General features: G+C 44.4%; 1 protein-coding gene and 1 non-coding gene across 3 annotated transcripts in view; one reads left to right on the top strand and one right to left on the bottom strand.

The window, feature by feature from the left end:
• Positions 1 to 2,589: 2,589 nt before the first annotated feature.
• The window catches only part of SNUPN (snurportin 1), a 19,527-nt gene continuing 1,771 nt past the window's right edge, over positions 2,590 to 20,345 (bottom strand). For both annotated transcript variants that reach the window (XM_007469170.1, XM_007469171.1), the window contains exons 2-9: positions 18,104 to 18,266; positions 16,046 to 16,193; positions 10,961 to 11,065; positions 10,624 to 10,720; positions 9,157 to 9,254; positions 6,281 to 6,355; positions 4,654 to 4,734; positions 2,590 to 3,181 (exon numbers count right to left, since the gene is read on the bottom strand). In XM_007469170.1, the coding sequence (XP_007469232.1) occupies positions 2,858 to 3,181; positions 4,654 to 4,734; positions 6,281 to 6,355; positions 9,157 to 9,254; positions 10,624 to 10,720; positions 10,961 to 11,065; positions 16,046 to 16,193; positions 18,104 to 18,261 (1,086 nt within the window). In that variant the 5' untranslated portion in view covers positions 18,262 to 18,266 and the 3' untranslated portion in view covers positions 2,590 to 2,857. The remainder of the gene's footprint in view (positions 3,182 to 4,653; positions 4,735 to 6,280; positions 6,356 to 9,156; positions 9,255 to 10,623; positions 10,721 to 10,960; positions 11,066 to 16,045; positions 16,194 to 18,103; positions 18,267 to 20,345) is intronic.
• On the top strand, positions 16,801 to 16,873 carry TRNAE-UUC (transfer RNA glutamic acid (anticodon UUC)). Its single transcript has one exon. It is a non-coding gene; the product is annotated as a tRNA-Glu (tRNA).

Genomic DNA, 20,345 nt, shown 5'->3' with positions numbered 1-20,345 from the left:
TGTAGTGGGATGGGGAGGGCACAAAGATGAGAATGGTTAATTCTACCTGCAGAGGTAAAGTTTCAAACAGGTATCTGTTTATTCAACAGATGGGTCGGTATATTCACCAGGTGGATAAAATCAGAGTGAGAAGGGGTGGTTTTGGGGGGAAAGGACATGAAACACGTGTGTTTGTACTGCGAACTATAAAGCAGCATCACTAGAAAGGAGGCAGAAAAGGAAGCAAGGTATTTTATGAGACTAGACAGATACACTAAGGCCAGGTCATGAAGAAACTTGCATAGCAGGCCAAGAAGCTTCACATGTACCCTGTAGGCGAAGGGAAGTCCTTGAAGTAAGATGATCAGATGTGCATTTTTAGAAAGGATCACTCTGCCAGTTGTGACAGGGATGGATTGGAGCTGTGGGGGAGGGGGAAGACTGGTGGCAGGGTAAGAGCCTCTGGCAGTGCTGCAGAAAAGAAATGATGAAGACTTGAATTAAGGCTTAACTACTTACCAGTCAGTCTCCCAGTCACTTCAAACTCAGCATGTCCCAAACTGAACTCATTATCTTTCCCCTCAGTCCCCCTCAATTATGTTCTTCCTGGGATTCTTGTCCTTGTTAATAGCAATTTAGTCACCCAAGTTAGGAACCTAGGAATCATTCTGATGATTCCTGTCCATTTCTTACCTTTCACAGCTAGTGAGTCACCATGTCCTTAGGTGCCACGTCTTTCTTCTCCATTTCCTCTACAATCTGAGTTATGAGTTAACATTAAAATAACCAATATCCAATCCCAGAAACCTATAACGCAACCATCTTTGAAACAGGTGGCAGGAGGTGACTTTATAATTTGCAGAGAAATACGACCAAGAGGCATATTCTATTCAGTGATGACAAATAATACTGGCTCCTCAGTTAAAAATATAAGGGTACTCTCCTGAGATACATCCTTCGAGCTACCATTCAGCAGTATCAAGTCGTGCATGGTGATAAGTTTGGCTAATATGTTCTTTGGTTCACGCATCTGTCCCAGAGAGCGTTCTTTGGGTAAGTAGTCCTTCCAGACCGATTATTTCTGGGCAAAGCCCGGACAAGTCTCTACTGATACTAGCATGCACAGCTCCTGAAATGATACAGTTGGCTGCTGAGAGCAGACTAGAGCATTCAGAAGAGACTAAACCTCTAAGCAGCCTACAACAAGCTTTTTGGCAAGAGGAACACAATGTTTCTATTGCAGAGTTGACCTAAATTCAGGAAAGAGCTTATTGATATAGGCACGCTTAAATCTGCAGCCAGCTGGGTCATCATTGGGTAGGGGAGGAAGGGGTTTCTTCCTTCACCAATTTTACAAAGTCAGCCCGAGCAGCTCTTTAAGAGCCCAACACTGAGGCTAGTTCCAATGGTGTTCTGAATTTGTGTAATGAGGCTCTGCTTAACCACAACTTCTGCCCGGATCTGTTCCCAGAACTAATCAACACAAAGAAACAACTGCGTGTCAGACAAGATCTGCCCTGGATCCCTCTGAAATTTTGTCCACAGGATACTAGTACTGCTGGAGTGGAACAGTGAAGTCCTTTTGTCTTGTAAGTCCTAGAAAAGTGGAAAGTAGTATGGGGAGCAGATTGAGGCCACGGGAAATGGGACACATTTCCTGAACACAGAGCAGAAACTGGTTGGTGTTAGACGCCATCTTCCACTCCCACAGCTGCCAAAGAGCTCTAGTTCACAAATCTGAATGGATCCTGCCTGCTCAAAGCACTTCATCAGCTCCCTTTCATCCATACATAAAACCCAAAACCTCTGCATAACACACAGGCCATTTATGATCAGACCCATCCCTTTCCAGCCTCCTTTCCCATAGCTTTCCAGCCCTACTTGACAACTGAGCCAGGCTGAACCGACTTCAGGTCCCAGAGCAAGTCCTTCCCAGCTCTGGAGGGGTGCATCTACATACCCTCCTGCCTCTGTGAGAAACTCCTGCCCTCGTTGTCTGCAGAGCGCATTTCTTTCCCTCCTCTGAGCCTCAGCCCAGCTTTGACCTCCTCTGTGAAACCTCCCTCTGCTCTTCCCGGCATCCCCCCACACCCCATGCTCTATGCCCCTTTCTGCACTAAAGCAATCATCCCACCATCTGGACCCACTCTAGATGCTGGTGGGTTTATTTTCTCACTGGATCGTGAGCTCAAGGGCAGGGATGAAGTATATGGTCCCTCACCATAACCCACAGTACATAAGCACAAGGCTTATCTTCTGGAAGGTGCGCAAATGTTGGCTGAAGTAGTGAATGAACTCCATTTGCAGTTTATCTCTGGCTGTGTCTAAACCAAAGAAAATCACACTTGTCTTCTCAGAAGAGGGAACGTATTCAAATACCAAGAACTGCAGTTCCTGGTAAGACCTTTGAGAAAATGACATTACCAACAGCAGCAACTGGAAACTCAGCAGAATGCTTAAGTGCTAAAAAAAGAGTGAAATGGGCCAAGACTTGAACAGTCACGGTTTAGGGGGCCTGAAGGGGTAGAGGTGGGGGAGATTCCTGACTATCTAAAGTTTAAGAATCACACACACACAAAAATAAAATAAAGTTTAAGAATCACAAACAACTTCTTTCGTAAGAATTACATATATTTACATTGTGGATCTGAAATACATTTTCGCAGGAGTTGCTGCTCAAATGCAAAGACTACCCAATCTGGAAACCTCCCCCAACTGTTAAAGCCAGCACTTCAGATAGATAAGCTGTTTCCAGCTGGAGTGGCTTTGGAAAGTCTGCTCTAAAATGAAGTCATCTTGTTCTCATCACTGTCCTCCTCCCCAGCCTTCCTTCTGGGACCAACCCCCATCCTGTGACTCCCAAAGGACGCTGCCCTCTCTAGTTATCCATGAGGCTCCCTGGGTGCTTGGGGCTATGGGGAGGGCTCTTCAGCTTGGGGGTAGACAGATGCTCCAACTCATAGCGTCCATTCTCAGAGGGCTTGTGTGTGAGTATCTTCTTTATTCCCTCCTTCTGGCTCCTCTTGTGCTCAATAATCTGCTGGAGCTGGTACCCAGCATATTCTGGCTTGGCAGTCAGCGGGCCAGCTGGCACAGCTACACCAAGAACATCTGACACCATGTAGGGGCGCAGCCAGCCCACCAGAGGAGTGCTTCCAGGGCTATAGTGGGTCTGCTTGTGGTAGAAGAGAAGCCCATCTACCTACAAGAAAGAAAACCAAGGATCAGAATGACTTCTGGGGCCACATGTTTGTAGGAGACCTATATGCACTGGGGTAGCTCTTGTGGTCCAGATCTTTTGTTCTGGGTCACTGCCAGAAGAAAAAGAGTCTTTGTTTCTCACACATGAATTTCTCTAAATGAAGAAATGGCCTAGAAAACTAAATTTTAGAAAATAAAAACATAAAAAGTACTTTCCCATTTACAGGGTGGTTCCTACCTACTATTTCACCCTCTTACCCACCATGGAAGTGTCTGGGAGATGGAGCTGCTCAGACTCAGGGAGTTCTGGAGCCTCCCTCAAACACACAGTGAGTATGAAGCAGAAATTCAGCTTGAACCCAGGTCTTCTCTCCTCAAATCCCATGCACTTTCCACCACCCGGAGGTCTCTGTAGTGGGGGACGTGCTCCACACAGGGAACAAAGCCAGGGGACTGGACAAGTCCCTCCAAGGTGCTGGACTGCTGAGTGCAGGAGAAACAGCCTGTCAAGAAGCCCTGCTCCCCAGCCATTGCTGGCTGCCTAAACCTCCCCCTAAATTGTCTGTGAGCTATGTTCTGGGAAACTCAGTTTTTCTCAACGGGAAGACCTCCCACAGTCCCATATGTTCTTTTCTGTGATTCAGTGACTCATCTCTAAAAAGCATTTATTATCACTGGGGCAGAAGGGTTATAAACAAAGATGGTGTTCTTACCACCTTCTTAACTGACTCCCAGAAATGAAGGCAACTCAGCCTTTGCCATTTCATCATTTGGGAAGCTGTGATCCTTTTAGCAAAATTATATCCAGTTCAAGCAAATACTTGCAGGTGACCAGGCAGAATTTTAAAGGGTATCATGGGCAAAGGAAGTCTGCTTGTAGGGTAACTGCAGGTTCTGAGGATGACAAAAGACTGCCCAGGACTGAGGAAATTCTGGGGATGTGAGACTTTCAGCACTAAAACCAGGGAAGTCCTGGGCAACCTTGGACAAGTTGGTCGCCCCACTGCCATGCCACTGCTCAGCAAGCACTGCCATCCCTGGGGACCATTTGCTCTTCGGAGGAAGGAAGGATTAGGAATTCACAGCCCTGCAGTCTGTCAGTCACAGAAGCCCCAGCTGTGGCAGTCAAACAAGGGGCCTCGTTCTCTGGCTTGTAGCAGAAAGAGGCACACAAGAAGGACCTAGGAATGGAAGCCTCACCCCTCTCTGGGCCTCAGTTTCTCCATCTGTAAAATGAGGGAGTTAGATGAGCTGTCCTTTCAAGGGCCCTTCCAGCTCTGGCATTCTGACTTATCTGGCAGGGTGGCACTGAGGCTATGAAGGGCCACGAGCACATCCTTTTCCAAGAGTCAGCTTTTAGCCCTTTTCTGATGCTTTGACACAGCAAAGTCAGAGGCTCTTTTAAGACTGTATAACCAAGTTTCCCTGTGTCTTACAATCAGATCAGAGCAATAAAGACAATGATTTTGTTACCTCAAAAGGGAAATCCATAGACAGCACCTTACACAGGCTCTCAGGGGTACAAGGGAAATTCTTTAGCCCCACAAATTTAAACTAAAACATAAATTAGAACAAAGAATTAGTACATGTTACAAACAATATTGGTTCCAGCAACTGAAGAGCTATATCAAAGAAGAGAAGTTTTCAGTCTCATCCTCCCCTACCCACTCCCCTCTACTTATCCTCTGAATTACTAGGTCAGGAGTTCTCAACCTTTCTTTATACAGGAGAACCATCTGGGAAACTCTTAAAAATTACTCATGCCCAAGCACCACCCCGAGATCCTGACTGAACTGCTCTGGGGTGGGATCCAGTCTTTTTTTTTTTTTTTTAAGCTCTCCAGTTGATTCATGCAGTCAGGACTGAGAACCACTGCCCTGTGCTAGGTTTAGGGATTCTATGTTATTCTCCCAGCTCTATGACAGTTGCCCCTAATGAAGGACTGGTGAAGCCCCTTTCACACCAGCAAAAGTTTTTACACTGAAGCAGTATACCAAAGTGATTAGGACTATGACAACCTCTGAGTCAGATGGCCTAGGTTTGAATCCCAGCTCTGTCAATCATTTAATCTCCATATGCCTCCATTTTCCCATCTGTAAAAAGGGATAATAAAATATCTACTTCATAGGATTGTTATGCAGATACAATGAGACAGTACATGTAGCACACCAGAACAGCATCTCAGAGAAAGTAGTACCCATGTTCCCTTTCCTCAGTGCATGTTCTTCTAGGACCTTATTGATAACATCACTGGAAGTACTGGTCCCATTTATTGTCCTGTAACTGGTTATCCAGTTGCTTTAAAAAATGCTGTAAGCAACCCAAGCAAATGCCAGTCTACAGGGCTTAACTAATAAAATGCAATGAAAACAACTGTCTCATATTTAATCACTGAGTGAACAGCAAAGACATTTGGGTTATCATCCTGGACTGTGGGACCTTGGGGAAGGCATTCCCTTCTCTGAGCCTATATACTAATCTATAAACAGAGGGGACTGACTAGATGAGGTCACTCTTAGCTCAGATACAAAGGCAGAGGTTCTCAAAGTGTGGTCCATGGACCAGCAGTACCAGTTTCGCTGGAGAACTTGTTAGAAATGCAAATTCTCAGGCTTTACCCCAGACCTACTGCATCAAAAATTCTGGGGGTGAGGCCCAGGAGCCTACATTTTACCAAGCCTCCAGAGGCTGCTGATGCAGGCTACAGTTGGAGAATTCTAAATAGTGTTATTAATAAAAACCGTTATTAGCATTTTATATCGACCACTGTTTATTGAGTGCTCACCGTAAGTATTATGCTAGAAAGACTTGTATATTTATATAATTTGGTTCTTAGAACAACCTGTAAAGTAGGTATTATTAACCCTATTAAACAAATGAAGAAATTAAGGCCAAGTAAAGATATTAACTTAACCTGGTAATTGTTAAAGTGAAAAGTGGAATCTGGATAACTGTTAAGTCCATACTATTCCCACTATGCCATGCTGCCTCAAAAAGAAAAAAAAAAAGATAATTTCATTCATAATGATTATATTTAGATAACAGACCAATCCAAACCAATCCCCATAAAGAACTCTGCAATCCTAACACCAGGCCTTACGGGATTAAGCTTGGTTTTCTCTCCCAGTCCTTCTTCTGGTAACTTTGAATGCATCCAGTAGAATCGGAAATCAGTCTGCCAGAGAAGAGAAAGGGAAAGATTAAAAACTGCTCACCTCAAACTCTAATACGAACAAAAACACCCCATTCTAAAAAGGTACCTGATGGTCAAAAGGTACAAACTTCCAGTTATAAGATAAATAAGTACTAGGGATGGAAAGTACAACACAATGACAGTAGTTAACTCTGTTGTCTGGTATACACATGACAGTTGTTGAGAGTAGATCCTAAGAGTTCTCATGGCAAGGGGAAAAAAAACATTTATTTTTTTCTTTTCTTTTCTTTTTGGTATCTATATGAAATGATGGGTGTTAACTAAACTTACTCAGGTAACTTTTGCAAAATATATGTAAGTCAAATCATTGTGCTATACACCTTAAACTTACAGTGTTGCATGTCAGTTTAATTTCAATAAAACTGGGAAAAAACCAGCCACCTGATTTATGAAGACCTAAGCCCTTCTCTCACCCTCATTTCCCTTCAAACACTGCCGTAAGGTCAGGAAGATGTTCATAAAGTCTTTAAATATTTTTTCCTTAAAATCCAATAGAATTATTAATAGTAGTAATGCCAACATTTATCACTGAAGGCCTACTATGTCTCAGGCTCCATGCTAAGGACCTTACATACATAATCGTATTAATCCTCAACCATCCCCTGAGAATTGTATTATTATTATCTCCATTTTACAGGTGAGGACTCTGAGGCTCAGAGAGATTCCATCACTCACCCAGGTGCACACAGAAATACTATGGGACCAGGACTCACCAACTCCAAAGCACATTATGTTAACCTCTGTTTTATTTTACCTAAGGATTAGAAACTACTTTACAGCTGTAACTTCACATAAACTACTTTATTCCAAATTACTATTGATCTAAATTACTGATACATATGCTTCTGTTGTTATTTAGGGACTTTTCTTTCTTTCTTTTTTTTAATTTCCAAAACCAAAAATAAAAAACCCACAATCTTTTCTTTATATTGTCAAAATATAGGTGGCTTTAGTTATCAAATATGTAGGTTGTAAATGCATGTTATGAAACATCCTTCAACAGAATTACAGGAAAATATGTTCCTGATTGAATTTTAATTTTTTAATTTTTAAAAAATTAATTAATTTTTGGCCACACTGGGTCTTCGTTGCTGCACGGCCTTTTTTTTTTAAAATAAATTTATTTATTTATTTATTTTTGGTTGCACTGGGTCTTCGTTGCTGCCCGTGGGTTTTTTCTAGTTACGGTGAGCGGGGGCTACTCTTCGCTGTGGTGCATGGGCTTCTCATTGCGGTGGCTTCTCTTGTTGCGGAGCACGGGCTCTAGGCGTGTGGTCTTCAGTAGTTGTGGCTCGAGGGCTCTAGAGCGCAGGCTGGGTAGTTGTGGCGCATGAGCTTATTTCCTCCGCAGCATGTGGGATCTTCCCGGACCAGGGCTTGAACCTGTGTCCCCTGCACTGGCAGGCAGATTCTTAACACTGCGCCACCAGGGAAGTCCCTTGATTGAATTTTTGAGTTCTGAGTTTTAGGCTTGGCTCTGCATTTGGGCAAGGTAATTAACATCTGTGGCTCTCAGCTTTCATATCTAAATGATGAGGAGTAATAACAATAGTACATACTTACTTTTTAGAGTTGTTGTAAGGGATTCAATGAGATCATGCTCACAAAGTGTTTAGCAATGCAGGTCTTGGCTATTTTTTTGTTGTTGTTTTAGTTTTTTTATCTTTTGGCTACGCCGTGCGGCATGTGTGAACTTAGTTCCCTGACTGGGGATTGAACCCATGCCCCCTGCATTGGAAGTGCAGAGTCTTAAACTGGACCGCCAGGGAAGTCCCTTGGCTATTATTTTTTAAATGAGATGCATGCTAGAATTCTGAAGTACCAGCACCTAGCACAATTTGGAAACCTAGCTTGGGGTAATGGCTACAGAAAGAAGCAGTGATTCGGACACGTGGGCCTGCATGAGGATCACCTGGAGGTTTATTAAAACGTAAGTCCCATCCCCAGAGTTTCTGATTCAGTAGGTCTAAGAATTTGCATTACTAACAACTTTCTGAGGCCACACATTCAACATTCTGAGAACCACTATGATAAACTAATTGACAGGGAGCATAAAAAACCCACCACTTTAAAACTGGGACAACGATGGGGAGCATAGGAGCAGAGATGGACCCTGTGGGGTGACCTAGCCTCTCTCTGATGACTGCGTCTGTCACTCGAAAAAATCATCAATCTGAGAAAAATGTTGTGGGAAGGTGAAACCTAAGAGGAGAATATTGGGTGGGGGGCCTCTCCTCATTTGGAAAATCTCCTTCCAAAGCTAGCCCCTCAGAGATTCGAGGCCTTACGGTCATACCAAGGAGGCCCTGACATTTTCAGGGTCAAGATGTGGTTGGTGAAGGACTGGAGGTGACAGAAGTCTATTTGATGGTGCTTAATAATCCACCTTCTCTTCCTTGTGCCGCCTGCACAAGGCAGCATCCCCTTCACCTGCAACCTTCCCTGCCAGCAAGCCTCCCACACTCTGGAGAGAGCAGAGGGGGCGGTTACAGCTTCTACAAAGTCCCAGCCTACCCTACACTCTGTTTCTCCTTCCTCCCCTCAAGAATTGCTATGCTTCCCTTAGTTCCTCCTACCTCTTTTTATAAATGAAGCTAATTTAAACACACCCAAAGATGCAAGGAACATTAGACAATGTTCTTGATATACCACATCCTGTACACACCAGGAAGTTGGTCACGTACTAAACACACATGCTGAGCCACTTTCCTGGGAGGAGAGGAGAAAACAGGAGAAGACATGAGGGGAGTATCAGTCCTCACCTGACAGTCATAAAAAGGGTGTCCCCGCCAGCACATCACGTCCAGAACGTAGTAGGTCTGGTTCACCTCACTGTAAATGCAGTCCAGAATGGTGTAATCTGGAGACACAAAGTAGAAAGTCAGTACAGGGTACCCCTTCCCATCAGGGTTCCCTCCACCACAATCTGGAGAGCCCCATCTTAGGGGCTTGGGAACTGAATCCAACAATCCTCAGTGCTCACGGCAAGCACCAGCACTACAGGACAAAGTTCTTCACAGCCTTTTCTGGCTACCTGGAACAGTCTAGGGGTGACCTGAGGTATGACAGCACAAGAAGGATCAAGGCAATGCCAAGTGTGAACTCTGAACCTTTAGAAAAACTGGGACATTTACTCACCTTAGAGAAGCTCAAGTTTGAAGGGAAGTAATCTTCCATTTTAGTTTACAATCACTTTTTGAGTTCCTAACACAGGCACTGTGTTCTGTGGGGAATATTAACTATAAGTAATGCCTGTCTTTAAGGAAGTTACAATCCAGTTAAGGAGATAAGATGATTACAGAGGAAAGAACCAAGACCTGAATTATACAGCACAAACTAAGAAAAACGAGAGTTCCAGGAAATGCTTCATGGAAGAGATGGGATATGAACAATCTTTTGGGATCAGAGGACTAAAATAACAGGGTAGAGGGGAGATGGAAGCGCATTTTAGGCTCGAGTAAAAAATGCCAATAGAGGGCTCGGAACAGAGGACAGGAATAACCACCAGCAGAGCCTGGGCAGGCAGAGGTGAGAGAATGGTTCTGGCAGCTCTGCCAACTCCTCGCTGAATGACCCCGGGCAAAGCTTCGTGACCTTAGTCTCCTTGGCTGGGCCCAGGTGGGAGGAATAAGCTAAGATTAGGACACTGAGAAAGGAGAAAAGGGAATTCGGCAGGAAGCCCCAGCAACAGCTTACTGTACATTACAGTTGGCCTTCTGGGGGTCCTTTCCCCAGAAAACTGCACCTGTCATCTTGTGATGGAAGTCCATGGGAAAGGTGCATTGACTTTAATTTAGGGGTTTATTGCCCAGCAGGCCTCACAAGTTGCAGCTATTCTGCTACTGAGGAGGCCTGACCTTGAGGGAGAGCCCAGTGGGCAGGATATTACCTGTGTGCAGTTTCAAAGGTATGCTTTTTAAAGTGGGTCTTTAAAACAACTAACTATGCAACTAACCAAGCACTAATTATAAAAGTTAATAAACAGGGCTTCCCTGGTGGCGCAGTGGTTGAGAGTCCGCCTGCCGATGCAGGGGACGCAGGTTCGTGCCCCGGTCCGGGAGGATCCCACATGCCGCCAGCACGGGCTGGGCCCGTGAGCCGTGGACGCTGGGCCTGCGCGTCCGGAGCCTGTGCTCCGCAACGGGAGAGGCCACAGCAGTGAGAGGCCCGCAAAAAAAAAAAAAAAAAAAAAAAAAAAAGTTAATAAACAGTCAATTGTATGTAGGTACCTTTTGTTGTTGCTGAGTTTCGCCTGTTGCCTCCTGGCAGAAGGGAAGAAAAGCTGCTGACGCAGTAGCCACTCTTGGTGTAGGCACTGGTAGAACCCTGTGTGGACAATTACCATTCTTGTCAGGCATCAAGGTCTCCTCACCCTCTTGCTTCCACATTCTGCAGGGGTGCCATCAGCCCAAAGATGGCTCTCATCAAATCCCTCCTGCAGGAAAGCGTTTCAATCCCCATGGCAGGGACAGCTGCTGTGGCAGATAAGGAACACAGAGTGTGCAGAGAACCCCTCCCGCTACAGGCCAGGCATGCTGGTGCCGGGGGCAGGAGCCAGCTACTCACCCTGGAGGCCACAATAAGGGCTCTTTTTCCAACAGGGCACACGACCACAATCCATTCCTGACCCAAATCTGAAGGGACGTCAATTAACCACTCTGAGAGCATTAACTGGGAACACAAAAAATGGTGTTAAAAATCAACAGGGCTGTGCTGCTCCCATGTTTACAATGACAAAGAATTCACGTCCTATATATATAATAAAAATACATGTAAAAGAATGAGAACAGAAAAGGGTGACAGTGGGACCTCCACCCCACTAGCTCTTAGTAGTCAACTCGTCTCCTGCTCACTGTGAACTTCAACTTCTCACCTTCATTATCTGCATCCATATCCATTCTTACTACTTCACCTGCCGTATGGGGGGATAGGACCCTCTATCTTTCCTTACTTTGTCCACCCACCGACCATTATCACAACCATGATGTTCCAGGGGCTATACCTCAGAGATGAATCAAGTCCCTGACCTTGAGATGCTCTAAACTAGATCATTTCCCAAACTAGTGACCCAAATACTATACTAAAGGATGTTAGGAAATCTACCTTAAATTAAAAAAAAAAAAGGGCTGTGGTGAAATGAATTTGAAAAAATTTACTCTTCCATTCATCACTAGTCCCTCACACCTACACAAGACTCTGGCCTATCAATTAATACTTCCCACTGAATCTCTCATCTCTCCCATCTCTCCTTCCCCTTAGGCCACAAAATACTCAACCCCTAATCCTCAAAACCAAGGCAAAAATGTAAACCTTTTATCACTCTACATTTCTATTAAGATATTCCACGTTCTCTCTTTTTTTAACTACTTCGTATTTCTTTTTTTCTTTTTTTACATCTTTATTGGAGTGTAATTGCTTTACAATGGTGTGTTAGTTTCTGCTTTGTAACAAAGTGAATCAGTTATACATATACATATGTTCCTATATCTCCTCCCTCTTGCGTCTCCCTCCCTCCCACCCTCCAACTACTTCGTATTTCTTGCAGCTGCCTTCCCGCCCACTCTGACACCCACAGTCCAGATTTGCTACCTAACAGCCCCACTTGACCTCCTTGCAGCCAAGTACCTCTATTCCCTCACCTCCCCCTCCTTCCTCTACTCCTGGTGTAATGCTGCCGGTCACATCCTCCTCCTTGACACATGCTCCCTTGGTCCCATGACAGTACTTTTCTGTTTTTCCTCCAAACATTCCTCCACACACTCCCCCAAAACATGTAGATAATCTTCAGGGGGCTGTTTTAGGTCCCCCTTTTCTTTTCTCTTAGATGCTGTTCCCCCCGTGGGGGTGGAACTCATCTACTTCACTTGTCATTTCTAAGATGATGCCTCCTAATTCTCTCTCTTTTTTTTTTTTTTGGCTGCGCCGGGTCTTTGTTGCTATGTGCGGGCTTTCTCTAGTTGTGGCGAGTGGGGGCTACTCTTCATTGTGGTGCACGGGTTTCTCATTGCAGTGGCTTCTCTTGTTGCGGAGCACAGGCTCTAGGTGCACGGGCTTCAGTAGTTGTGGCACACGGGCTCAGTTGTTGTGGCTCGCGGGCTCTAGAGCGCAGGCTCAGTAGTTGTGGTGCATGGGCTTAGTTGCTCCACGGCATGTGGGATCTTCCTTGACAAGGGCTCGAACCCGTGTCCCCTGCATTGGCAGGCAGGTTCTTAGCCACTGCGCCACCAGGGAAGTCCCCTAATTCTCTTCTTTTTCATCTCCAGACTTCTTTCCTTTCCTCCAAACCTATATTTCCAGCTGTCCATTTGCTATCTCTTTCTCTGTTGGTCCTCTCTGTACCTTAAACTCAGCATAGCCGAAACAGAATTCACTGGCTTCTGTTGCCCAAGTACTTCCCATCCCTGAAACACCCACCCTTCCTCTTCTGCATTCTGAGCCCTGTTAATATCATCACCTTCCTCTCTGTTATTCAATTAAACTCAAGGCATAATCAACACTCCCTTAAAGAATAATAGTAATACAACACCAAAAGCACAAATGACGAAACAAAAGATAGATAAATTAGACTACATCAAAATGTAAAACTTCAGTGCTGCCAAAAACATCATCAAGAAAGTGAAAAGACAACCCACAGAATGAGAAATATTTGCAAATCATGTATCTCATAAGGAACTTGTATCTAGAATATATAAAGAACTCTTATAACTCAATAATAAAAGACAAATAGCCCAATTTCTAAACGGGCAAAGGATTTGAATAGACATTTCTCCAAAGATATACAAATGGCTAATAAACACATGAAAAGAAGCTCAATGTCATTAGTTACTAGGGAAATGCAAATCAAAACCATGAAACACCACTTCACACCCACTAGGATGGTTATTCAAAAGGACGGACAATAACGAGTATTGGCAAACATTGCTGGTGGGAATGTAAAATGGTGTAGTCACTGAAAAATAGTCTGATAGCTCCAGAGTTATCATATGGCCTAGTAACTCCACTCCCAGGTATATACCCAAGAGAAATGAAAACATATGTCCATGCAAAAATATGTAAATAAATGTTCACAGCAGCAATATTCATAATAGCCCCAAAGTGGAAACAACTCAAAAGGCCATCAACTGATGAATGGATAAACAAAATGTGGTATATCTATACAACAGAATATTATTTGAAAAGAAATGAAAAGGAATGAAGTTCTAACACATGCTACAACATAAATGAATCTTGAAAACCTTCTGCTAAGTGAAAGAAGCCAGAAGCAAAAGGATGTATCTCATATGATTCCATTTATACGAAATGTCCAAAATAGACAAATCCATAGAGACAGAAAGTAGATCAGTGATTGCTAGGGCCTGGAGGGAAGGGGAAATGGGGAGTGACTGCTAATGGGTGTGAAAATATTCTAGAATTAGATAGTGGTGATGGTTGCACAGCTCTGTGAATTACTAAAAAAAATACTGAATTGTACACTGTAAATGGGTGAATTGTATGTTATGTGAATTGTACCTCAATATGGCTGTTTAAAAAAATAGCAGTAGCAGCTAATACTGTGGGGCATTCATTATGGGCTCTGGGCTAGGTATTTAAGGTACACTATTTCATTTAATCCTTTAACAATCCTATGAGATAGGTACTATTACGATGTCCCATTTTACGGATAAGAAACTAGAGACTTAGACTGGTTAAGTAACTTGCCCATGGTCAACACAGAGCCTGACTTTGAGGTCAGTCCATGCGACCTGAGCTTAAACCCTTACCCGCTTCTCATATCGCCTCTCCTAGCCATAAATTCTGTTCATTCCACCTGGCAACATCTCTCATACTCATGACCTCTTTTCCTTCCCACTTCCACTGCCCTTAGCACTCATCAGGTCTTTTAGCAAACCTAGGCCCCCTACCACAGTCTCTCTCTTCCAGGCCTTTCTACACTGATGTGGTAGTCATCACATGAAGTCCCAACTCTCAAAAAGTCTCGGTGGTTCCTCACAATCTAGACCCAGAGTCTAAAACCTTGTACATATTTCTGCTATACTCCTCCCCCTACCCTATGTTGCTCCATCCTCACACACACTCTGCACACCCCTCCTGAACACATCATATATTCTTCTCCCACCTCTGGGCTCTTGCTCAGCCTGATCCTGCTGCCTGGAATGCCCTGAAATGCTCTGTACCTCCACCCATCCTACCCATGTTTCCAAACTGCCTCCTCTTTCATTAAGCTTTTCCTGATTTCACAACCCTGCTTCCTTCTCTGTTGGAAGTTAATTTCACTTTCTTATTGCAAAAACCATATTCTACACTTATTAGAGGAGTGCATGGGCTATTTCTGGCCCATGTCTATCTTCCCCTGAGAATAGCCTAACTTAACATAGAACAGGGCCTTCAACAATGCTTGCTCAAGGGGGATTTTTCTGGTGATCCAGTGGCTAAGACTCCACACTCCCAATGCAGGGGGTCCGGGGTTCGATCCCTGGTCAGGGAACTAGATCCTGCATGCCACAACTAAAGATCCCACATGCAGCAACAAAGATCCTGAGTACCGCAACTGAGACCCGGCACAGATAGATAGATAGATAAATAAATATTTTTTAAAAAGCCAACATTCTGTTTTAAACAAAAACAAAACAAAACAATGCTTGCTCGGGACTTCCCTAGTGGTGCAGTAGTTAAGACTCTGTGCTGCCACTGCAGAGGGCATTGGTTCGATCCCTGGTCGGGGAACTAAGATACTGCATGCTGTGCAGCATGGCCAAAAAATTTAAAAAACAAAAAAAAACACAATGTTTGCTCAACAGAACTAAATTGTACTTTGTCATAGAAGATATCTGTGCTATATTTGAGGCAGAGAAAGAGGTTGGGAGTGTGTGCACCCAGGAACCATATTCTTAAGGTGGGAGAGGATTCTGAAGTGACAAGACACTTGGGTTATAGAGAGAAGTATACAATAGCAGGGTAGACCCCCAGCCCCACTCAGACACATGCCCTGCCTCCTGGAGAATAACTGGATTGCCTAGAGCACTGGACAGTCTCCATGCCTGCTTCACCTATGGCACCACAAGCCACACTGATTTCCTCTCTGGAATCAACAGGGCACTTAGTCAAGTTTGTTATAGTGATCTGTTGTTTCATGGCCTCAACCTCACCTAGGCCAGCTGGCTGGCCTGGGGTGGCTGGGCAGGCTCCCAGTATTCAAGGACCTCCAAGCTCCTACCACCTGAGTGTGAAGACCCAAGGCTGGCATGTTAGTCCACCACTTGGGAAAGACTACCAGCTTGGGAGGTGGGGTGGGGGACAGTGCTGGGCTGGGCAGGCCTGATCCAAAACAGCTGTATAACGACTAGTAAAGAATGGTGTCCGCTAGCATATCAGTAGCTCAGGGGCTTTTTGCAGCAGGCCGGAAGCCTTTGCTAACAGCATGGGGTAATGATTCCCAAACCCACTACCCAGGCTCTATCAGTGACCCCTGTCAGCACACAGAACTGTAAGTCATCTCTTTTCATCTCATAACTTTTATGTACACCAGCACTTTCGCTGCAGATGCTATTCCTTCTTCCTGCCTCACCCTCCTCTTTAGGGCAAGTAAAGAGCTTTGACTGCACAGTAAAGGGAGCAGGACCAGCTGCGCCTGATCTTCTCTGGAGCACTCACTTGATTAGCATAGCGTTTTGGTAACTTCTTGCCAGTGTCAACGTCCATTTCCTCATCATCTTTCTTTTCTTCTTCTTCCTCACTCTCCATCCCTGTCCAGTCATCTTCAGCGAGTCTTCTGGCATGGTTCACATAATCCAGCCGCTTTCTGAGAAAAGAAAAGGCATAAGGACAGGTCTTTACATCTTATAGGAAGACACCCTGAAATGTGACAGATGTAATTCAAAGTCTCCAAATTCAAGAGCAGCTTGGGAATTGTGGTGGGGTAAGAGATGACAAAATTTCCTTTGTAAGCCTTAACTAGTGACCACCTCCTCACAGATCCTAAATAGGAAACCCCCTCTGAACACACTCGGCTTTCCTCAGTTTCCTAAGAATAGGCAAGGTACAATATTTAAAGGAATTCTCAGGGTTCGCTAGTGGCTGATCCTACTCCCATCCACCCCACCCTAGACTCCCATCTCCACCCCAGGTGAGAGCTGACACTTCCCTGCCTGGCAGATATACCGTCTGAAGGCTCCCAGGGATTGCAGAGAGGAAACACCGAGATGCAGTGAGAAGTTTGAGACAAGGACAGCTTCTGGGACTTTCTGAGGAACAGCCAGACCTTTCTACAGTTCCTAACTTTCAAAAAAGGCCACTTAGAAAAAACTAAGGAAATCTGAGTAAAGAAGTATGGATTTTAGTTAATAATAATGTATCAATATTTGTTCATTAGTTGTAACAAGTGTACTATAATATAAGATGTTGGGAATTCCCTAGTGGTCCAGTGGTTAGGACTCGGCACTTTCACTGCCGTGGGCCCAGGTTCAATCCCTGGTTGGGGAACTAAGATCCTGCAAGCTGCTCAGCATGGCCAAAAAAAAAACAAAAAGAGAGAGGAACTTGACATTTGGGAGGGAGACTTTTCACCACATACTCTTTTTAAAAAACATTTATTTATTTATTTATGGCTGCGTTGGGTCTTCGTTGCTGCATGCGGGCCTTCTCTGGTTGTGGCGAGCGGGGGCTACTCTTCGTTGTGGTGCGTGGGCTTCTCATTGTGGTGGCTTTTCTTGTTGCGGAACACAGGCTCTAGGCACACGGGCTTCAGTAGCTGTGGCACACAAGCTTAGCTGCTCTGCGGCATGTGGGATCTTCCCAGATCAGGGCTCAAACCCATGTCCCCTGCACTGGCAGGCGGATTCTTAACCACTGCACCACCAGGGAAGTCCCTTCTCCATATACTCTTTTATGTATTGTGAATTTTGAACCATACGAACATATTACCTATTCCAAATTAATCACAATTTTAAAAAACTGGGGGTCGGGGGAATGGGTGATCTGAGAATGTAATCTGCAAGCAACCCAGAGGCCACAGGGAACCATCTCTGCTAAACACATCTAGTGATGAAGCAGTGGGCAAAATGCAGCTGTCGATAGTTCCTCCTAATCCTTAATTCCTTAACCAGAAGAGGCCTGTGTTGCACTGAGAATAAAAGGATAGGCCCTGCCTTCAGAGCAGCCCATCCTCAAACACTCCTATCCTGCAATCAATCTATCTTTCCCTGTTTGCTCATCTTGGTATTGAGACTGAAGTGTATGGAAGACATTTCCTCAGATTCCCTGTGGAATTATTTGTCTTGAATTCCCAAGGGCTCCACAGAAACATCTGGGCTGAAGGAAGACAGGAAGCCCACACAAAAGCCAGGAGTCAGACTGCAGGAGAAGCCACACAGGGAATGTGGGGAGTGGAAGTATGGGAGTGGCTTTCACAAGTCCCTAAACTACAAAGCTCAGTACTGCTGCCAGGAAAAAAGAAAAGAAAAATTTAACCAGAGAGTTGAGCTTTTGCTTTCAAACTTCAGTCTCTCCCTACTCCCTCATTTTTCCCAAGCTCTGGCTGTAAAGGATGTCTACCTCTGCCAGGATTTACCCCTCCCAACCTTGTGGGCAAGAAGAACAACCTACAAAGGGTCCACTTTGAAGGTGGCTCTGTAGAGACAAGCCTGGAGCCTCCTGAATGGTTCACAGCTCCCAGCCTACACAGAGAAGCCAAGGAGTTAAAGTATCCCTTACGATTTCTGCAGTTCCAGTAACCGGCGGCGCCGCTCACTCTGCTCCAAGGAACTGTACTTGGACTTGTACTGGGACAGGCGGGGGTGTGGGGCAGCTGTGCTGTTCAGATCTTGAGACACAGAAAAGCTACTAGCCAGGGCTTGACTCAGCTCTTCCATCTTCCCTACAAAGGAAAACATCAGAAAATTGTTCAATCGTTTTGTATCACCTTTCGGGTACAGGCAGTTATGGTGTAACATGATGGCTACATTCCTAAAAAACCTCACTTATTCCAAAATCACAATTATTTCTATGGGAAAAAAAAGAAGTTAAAGGGTAAGTGAGTTACATATGAGCAGTAATGTTTTTCTCGCAGATATTTTAATAATGAGCATTTTGATAGCTCTGAGTGTATAAACTTCAACTCAATCAAATTCACCTTGTGATTGAATCTAACTTTTGCTCTTTGTCATCATTCACCAGGGACCCTGTCATTAATTCCTTATGATCATTGACATGCAGTGACGTGATCAATCATCTAATTTTTTCCTGAATAGTTCTAAAAAGCTGTTACTCAATAACTAATGTAATTTTCTTTTTTAACATTTTTTTTTTCAAATGTAGGGCTTCCCTGGTGGCACAGTGGTTAAGAATCCACCTGCCAACGCAGGGAACAAAGGTTCGAGCCTTGGTCTGGGAAGATCCCATGTGCTGCAGAGCAACTAAGCCCATGCACCACAACTACTAAGCCTGCACTCTAGAGCCCAAGAGCCACAACTACTGAAGCCTGTGTGCCTGGAGCCTGTGCTCCGTAACAAGAGAAGCCACTGCAATGAGAAGCCCGGGCACCACAAGGAAGAGTAGCCCCCCCGCACTGCAACTAGAGAAAGCCCGCACACAGCAACGAAGACCCAAGGCAGCCAAAAATAAATAAATAAATAAATTTAAATAAATAAATAAAATATGTAATTTTCTGATGCAAGTTTTATCTGATTGGCTGTTTAGTTCTCCAATAAATGCCAACTCATATCAAGAAAATTTAGTTCCAGAAGTACTGGTTCTGGAGCCCAGGGAGGAAGATAAGAGGAGCCAAAAACCCAAACCTGGCAGTTACTTTCTTGCTTTATAGCTTGTTTTGTTTATTTGCTTGTTTGGGGTGGGCAGAAGGAAGGTTTCAGGGCTACCTATGCAGGACTCACTTCAAAAAGAGCTAAAATATGGAAGGCTGCCTCCCAGTTAACAGCAGCTGCTCTAGAAAATGTGAAGGACAGACATGTAGTACATTTGGGAGACAGAGAGTAAATCATAATGGAGACAAACTACCAAGGGCCACCCTAAAGAATGGGAGTGGAGAGAAAGATGTGAATTCACACTTCACTCACCCTTCCATGAATGAAGGTATGAGGTAGCACAGCTCACCCAAAGATTAAATGTGCACCTCAAGGAATTCCCTGGCAGTCCATTGGTTAGGACTCTGTACTTTCACTGCCAAGGGCCCAGGTTCAATCCCTAGTGGGGCAACTAAGATCCCACAAGCCGCCACGGCTGGAAGAAAAATAATAATTAAAAAAAAAAAAAAGTGTGCCTCAGACTGCAAGAAAAGAGGAACATTTGGGAGAAATTTTACTCACACACCTGGGCTGGCCCAACCCTTCAAGTTTTAGTATAAAGCAGAGGGCACCACCAGTGCTTAAACTCCACCCCAGTCCAGGTCCCAATGCTCTGAGCCTCAAAACTAACAGGTTCGTTGCAGGGCCTCCACAGTTAAAAATACAACTCTATGGGCCACTACTTGGCAAAGAGTTATTTTCCATTGCACATTTGAATTCAGATTTTCTTTCTTAATTTACAGCATTAGATTTTTTTTTTTTTTTTTAATGCCCGCACCATGCGGCTTTCGGGATATTAGTTCCCAGACCAGGGATCAAGCCCCCAGAGTGCAAGCGCCCGAGTCCTAACCACTGGACCACCAGGGAATTCCCTAGATTTCTTTTTTCTAATTTGAAAGGAACTTTTTGTGTGTGTGTGGTTGAAAATGCATGACATAAAATTTACCACTTAACCATTTTTAAATGTACAGTCCAGTGGTTAATTACATTCACATTGTTGTGCAAGCAATTTCCAGAACTCTATTATTCTTGCAAAATGGAACCTTTATCCCCATTAAACACGAAAAACACAGAAAAAATAAAAACCCACCTTTTTAAAACTTAAGATTAGGGCTTCCCTGGTGGCGCAGTGGTTGAGAGTCCGCCTGCCGATG

Source organism: Lipotes vexillifer, unplaced genomic scaffold (assembly GCF_000442215.2).
Source record: "Lipotes vexillifer unplaced genomic scaffold, Lipotes_vexillifer_v1.1 scaffold103, whole genome shotgun sequence".
Taxonomy (NCBI): Eukaryota; Metazoa; Chordata; class Mammalia; order Artiodactyla; family Lipotidae; genus Lipotes; species Lipotes vexillifer.
Note: the sequence above shows the minus strand (reverse complement) of the source record. Positions and strands in the feature narration are given on the sequence as shown.